Source organism: Monomorium pharaonis, chromosome 6 (assembly GCF_013373865.1).
Source record: "Monomorium pharaonis isolate MP-MQ-018 chromosome 6, ASM1337386v2, whole genome shotgun sequence".
Lineage (NCBI taxonomy): Eukaryota > Metazoa > Arthropoda > Insecta > Hymenoptera > Formicidae > Monomorium > Monomorium pharaonis.
Window position 1 is genome coordinate 265432 of NC_050472.1, and position 6598 is coordinate 272029.

Genomic DNA, 6598 nt, shown 5'->3' on the forward strand with positions numbered 1-6598 from the left:
GCTAAGTACTCGTCTGAAACTCGCTATAAAATGGTAGGTTACGCTTGTAGTGCGGTGCCAGCCGTCTAATAAAAAAATTTTTTTAAAATGCTTAAAGACTGAAACTGTCGACGAAACCTACAAAAAACTTTAACACTATTGCAGAACTATTAAAATATGCTATGTACTCTTCTGGAATCGCTATAAAATGGTAGTTTACTCTTGTAGTACGGTGCCAGCCGTCTAATAAAGAAATTGCTTAAAATGCTTAAAGACCGGAACTGTCGACGAAACCTGCAAAAAGCTTTGGAACTATTGCAGAACTATTAAAATATGCTATGTACTCGTCTGGAACTCGCTATAAAATGGTAGTTTACTCTTGTAGTGCGGTGCCAGCCGTCTAATAAAGAAATTGCTTAAAAATGCTTAAAGACCGGAACTGTCGACGAAACCTGCAAAAAGCTTTGAAACTATTGCAGAACTATTGAAAAATGCTATGTACTCGTCTGGAACTCGCTATAAAATGGTAGTTTACTCTTGTAGTGCGGTGCCAGCCGTCTAATAAAGAAATTGCTTAAAAATGCTTAAAGACCGGAACTGTCGACGAAACCTGCAAAAAGCTTTGAAACTATTGCAGAACTATTGAAAAATGCTATGTACTGTCTGGAACTCGCTATAAAATTGTAGTTTACTCTTGTAGTGCGGTGCCAGCCGTCTAATAAAAAAATTCTTTAAAATGCTTAAAGACCGAAACTGTCGACGAAACCTACAAAAAACTTTGTCACTATTGCAGAACTATTAAAATATGTACTTGTCTGGAACTCGCTATAAAATTGTAATTTATTCTTGTAGTGCGGTGCCAGCCGTCTAATTAAAAAATTCTTAAAAATGCTCAAAGACCGGAACTGTCGACGAAACCTACAGAAAGCTTTGTCACTATTGCAGAACTATTAAAATATGTTATGTATTCGTCTGGATCTCGCTATAAAATGGTAATTTACTCTTGTAGTGCGGTGTTAGCCGTCTAATAAAAAAATTGTTTAAAAATGCTTAAAAACCGGAACTGTCGACGAAATCTGCAAAAAGCTTTGGACCTATTGCAGAACTATTAAAACATGCTATGTACTCTTCTGAAATTCGCTATAAAATGGTAGTTTACTCTTGTAGTGCGGTGCCAGCGGTCTACTAAAAAATTGTTTTAAAATACTTAAAGACCGGAAGTGTCGACAAAACCTGCAAAAAGCTTTGAAACTATTGCAGAACTATTAAAATATGTTATGTACTCGTCTGGCACTCGCTATAAAATGGTAGTTTACTCTTGTAGTGCGGTGCCAGCCGTCTAATAAAAAAATTGCTTAAAAATGCTTAAAGACCGGAACTGTCGACGAAATCTACAAAAGCTTTGACATTATTGCAGAACTTTAGAAAATGTCATAAAGTTGACTGAAACTCGCCAAACAGTGGTACTTTACTCTTGTGGTGCAATGCCAACAGCCAAATTAAAAACTGTTTAAATATATTTAATGTACAGAACTATTGCTAAAATCTATCAGGAACTTTAGAACTATTACGGGTGCAAGTAGAACTGCTGTTAAAATGTTCAATTTTCATTAATGAGGTGCCACTGAAAGTTAGCACCTCATTTTTTTAAATATTTTATGTATTCGTATGGAACTCGCTATAAAATGGTAATTTACTCTTGTAGTGCGGTGCCAGCCGTCTAATAAAAAAATTGCTTAAAAATGCTTAAAAACCTGATATGTCGACGAAACTTGCAAATAGCTTCGGAATTATTACAGAATTATTGAAAAATGCTATGTACTCGTCTGGAACTCGCTATAAAATGGTAGTTTACTCTTGTAGTGCGGTGCCAGCCGTCTAATAAAAAAATTGTTTAAAAATGCTTAAAGACCGGAACTGTCGACGAAACATATAAAAAGCTTTGAAACTATTGCGGAACTGTTAGAAAATGCCATAAAGTTAGTTGAAACTCGCCAAAAAGTGGTACCTTACTCTTGTAGTGCAATGCCAACAGCCAAATTAAAAAACTGTTTAAATATATTTAATGTACAGAACTATTGCTGAAATCTATCAGGAACTCTAGAACTATTACGGGTGCCAGTACTATATTGTTACTCCATCGCTGTTAGAAGGATAGAGAAGAGACGTTAAACCCCACGACAGTAACACATATTTATCAAGTAATTTTTAATTATCTTAATTATCTTTTTTGCCAATACATTAAATATAATTATAATTCTTTTTTTTTATTTGTATTAATTAAAAAATTAATATATTGTTATTTAAAATGTATATTTTTAATTGCAGGTATGTTTAACTGAATACCATATCTAATTGTATATAATTGTATGTGGCGCCATATATAATGCTGTGTTAGTAGTGCATTTTGTATATAATTATATATAGCATTATATACAACTATATAGTCATATATAGCCATATATATTAATGTGGCTAATCTGGGTCCATATATAATCAGATATAGCACCATATCTAATTTTATATAATTGTATGTGACGCCAGATATAATGCTATGTGAGCATCCTATATATAATTATATATAGCATTATATATGGCGCCATATACAATTAGATATGCAGACTTGCCCGCTAGTTAGAGCGCGGCGCCGTCGATAGGCGGCGTACTCTCTCAGGAGCAAAGTGCAGTCGATCCAATATAAACACAACAAATAACATTAATATAATTAAAATTATATATGTATATGCATATATACAGGGTGACAGCTAACCGGCAGCCAATCTGTAATAGATAGATATATGTATATATATATATATAGATATACTAATAGATAGATGTATACAAATATACTAATAGATATATTAATATACAAATAAACGTAAATATATATATATATATTTATGTTTATTTCTATATTAGTATATCTATACATCTATCTATTAGTATATCTATATATATCTATCTATTACAGATTGGCTGCCAGTTAGCTGTCACCCTGTATATATGTATATACATATATAATTTTATTTATATTAATGTTATTTGTTGTGTTTATATTGTGTTTTTACTAATATTGTTATTAGAATTTAAACATATGTGCATTAACAAATATGATTGCCGTATACATGTATATTCAATATAAATATTAATAATGTTATGTACATCTACATATGTTTATAATTAAAAAATGAATAATGTATAATAAATAAATCAATTTAAATAAATTATGTAAGAAACACTATCACTTGATTTTTACAAAAAGAAGATAAATTCTATCAAAACCTTATAAAAGTAAAAAAAAAACGTTAAGTACATATACATTCACAAATCAGTCGAAAGATCAATAAAATCAATCAAATATATTTAAATACGTCATATATAATTATATCTAAATTATTTCTTCATAAGATAATATTAATGTGAGTTTTTAATTGCAATCAATCAAATTAAATCGGTACATTCAATTTTGAGATATCAAGATTTCTTTCTCGTAAAAGTTCAATAACATTATTTTCTTCAGATCAGATTCATATGTAATATACACACATGTAAATCCAGTTTGCCATTCAAGAGGCTTTACAATGTGCCTACATACAATTTCATTTTACTAAAACAAAATTATTATGTATAATGTAAATAATGAATTTACGAGAAAGAAATCTTGATATCTCAAAATTGAGTGTACCGATTTAATTGGATTGGTTGCAATTGAAAACTCACATTAATATTATTTCAGGAAAACATAATTTAGATATAATTATATATGACGTTATATATAATTATATGTAATTATATATGATTTATATATACCAGCATATATAATTATATATAAATTATTTATGGGCACTATATATAATTTATATATAATTTATATATATTTATATATATTTTTATATATGGACTCCATTGTTCTTGCCGGCTTATATCTGAAGAAATGCAAATGCTTTATATGATTATATATAATAATATCAGGTCATATCTGATTGTACCTATTGAAGTTGAGTAATCATATATAGATATATATATATAATCCTATAAAGTCATATATAGTTTCATATATGAAAGAATAAGAACAACTGAGTCTATATATGCATCTTTCCGAGAAAAAATAATTATATATAATTATATCTAAATTATTTTTTCATGAGATAATATTAATGTGAGTTTTCAATTGCAACCAATCCAAATAAATTGGTACACTCAATTTTGAGATATCAAGATTTCTTTCTCGTAAAAGTTCAATAACATTATTTTCTTCAAATCTTCAAATGACATTATATACAATCATATAAAAAAATGGCATTATACAATCGTATACGATTGTATGTAACTATATATAAACATATATAACCACATAGCCATATATAATTATATACAACCACATATAATTATATATAATCATATATGATTATATATAATTAACATTATATACAATCAGATTGTATGTAACCATATACAGATATATAAATATTTATATATAAATAACCATATATAGATATTTCTAATGAGTAAATCATAAAAATAGTGGCAGTCCTCTTCCACATCAGACAGGAACAAGAAGCTAATTTTTGCTTGCCTTAACCACGCTACGAGTGATCTTTATGTAGCCGATCGACTGCACTTTGCTCCTGAGAGAGTACGCCGCCTATCGACGGCGCCGCGCTCTAACTAGCGGGCAAGTCTGCATATCTAATTGTATATGGCGCCATATATAATGCTATATATAATTATATATAGGATGCTCACATAGCATTATATCTGGCGTCACATACAATTATATAAAATTAGATATGGTGCTATATCTGATTATATATGGACCCAGATTAGCCACATTAATATATATGGCTATATATGACTATATAGTTGTATATAATGCTATATATAATTATATACAAAATGCACTACTAACACAGCATTATATATGGCGCCACATACAATTATATACAATTAGATATGGTATTCAGTTAAACATACCTGCAATTAAAAATATACATTTTAAATAACAATATATTAATTTTTTAATTAATACAAATAAAAAAAAGAATTATAATTATATTTAATGTATTGGCAAAAAAGATAATTAAGATAATTAAAAATTACTTGATAAATATGTGTTACTGTCGTGGGGTTCAACGTCTCTTCTCTATCCTTCTAACAGCGATGGAGTAACAATATAGTACTGGCACCCGTAATAGTTCTAGAGTTCCTGATAGATTTCAGCAATAGTTCTGTACATTAAATATATTTAAACAGTTTTTTAATTTGGCTGTTGGCATTGCACTACAAGAGTAAGGTACCACTTTTTGGCGAGTTTCAACTAACTTTATGGCATTTTCTAACAGTTCCGCAATAGTTTCAAAGCTTTTTATATGTTTCGTCGACAGTTCCGGTCTTTAAGCATTTTTAAACAATTTTTTTATTAGACGGCTGGCACCGCACTACAAGAGTAAACTACCATTTTATAGCGAGTTCCAGACGAGTACATAGCATTTTTCAATAATTCTGTAATAGTTCCGAAGCTATTTGCAAGTTTCGTCGACATATCAGGTTTTTAAGCATTTTTAAGCAATTTTTTTATTAGACGGCTGGCACCGCACTACAAGAGTAAACTACCATTTTATAGCGAGTTCCAGACGAGTACATAGCATTTTTCAATAATTCTGTAATAATTCCGAAGCTATTTGCAAGTTTCGTCGACATATCAGGTTTTTAAGCATTTTTAAGCAATTTTTTTATTAGACGGCTGGCACCGCACTACAAGAGTAAATTACCATTTTATAGCGAGTTCCATACGAATACATAAAATATTTAAAAAAATGAGGTGCTAACTTTCAGTGGCACCTCATTAATGAAAATTGAACATTTTAACAGCAGTTCTACTTGCACCCGTAATAGTTCTAAAGTTCCTGATAGATTTTAGCAATAGTTCTGTACATTAAATATATTTAAACAGTTTTTTAATTTGGCTGTTGGCATTGCACCACAAGAGTAAAGTACCACTGTTTGGCGAGTTTCAGTCAACTTTATGACATTTTCTAAAAGTTCTGCAATAATGTCAAAGCTTTTGTAGATTTCGTCGACAGTTCCGGTCTTTAAGCATTTTTAAGCAATTTTTTTATTAGACGGCTGGCACCGCACTACAAGAGTAAACTACCATTTTATAGCGAGTGCCAGACGAGTACATAACATATTTTAATAGTTCTGCAATAGTTTCAAAGCTTTTTGCAGGTTTTGTCGACACTTCCGGTCTTTAAGTATTTTAAAACAATTTTTTAGTAGACCGCTGGCACCGCACTACAAGAGTAAACTACCATTTTATAGCGAATTTCAGAAGAGTACATAGCATGTTTTAATAGTTCTGCAATAGGTCCAAAGCTTTTTGCAGATTTCGTCGACAGTTCCGGTTTTTAAGCATTTTTAAACAATTTTTTTATTAGACGGCTAACACCGCACTACAAGAGTAAATTACCATTTTATAGCGAGATCCAGACGAATACATAACATATTTTAATAGTTCTGCAATAGTGACAAAGCTTTCTGTAGGTTTCGTCGACAGTTCCGGTCTTTGAGCATTTTTAAGAATTTTTTAATTAGACGGCTGGCACCGCACTACAAGAAT

The 6598-nt window shown here is 30.2% G+C and overlaps 1 protein-coding gene across 1 annotated transcript in view; it reads left to right on the top strand.

Annotated features, from left to right (window-relative positions):
- LOC118646060 overlaps positions 1 to 5984 on the top strand; it is a 16874-nt gene extending 10890 nt beyond the window's left edge. The window contains exons 2-3 of the mRNA XM_036288331.1: positions 3978 to 3981; positions 5974 to 5984. Of these exons, the coding sequence (XP_036144224.1) occupies positions 3978 to 3981 (4 nt within the window). The 3' untranslated portion in view covers positions 5974 to 5984. The remainder of the gene's footprint in view (positions 1 to 3977; positions 3982 to 5973) is intronic.
- The last annotated feature ends 614 nt before the right edge of the window (positions 5985 to 6598 follow it).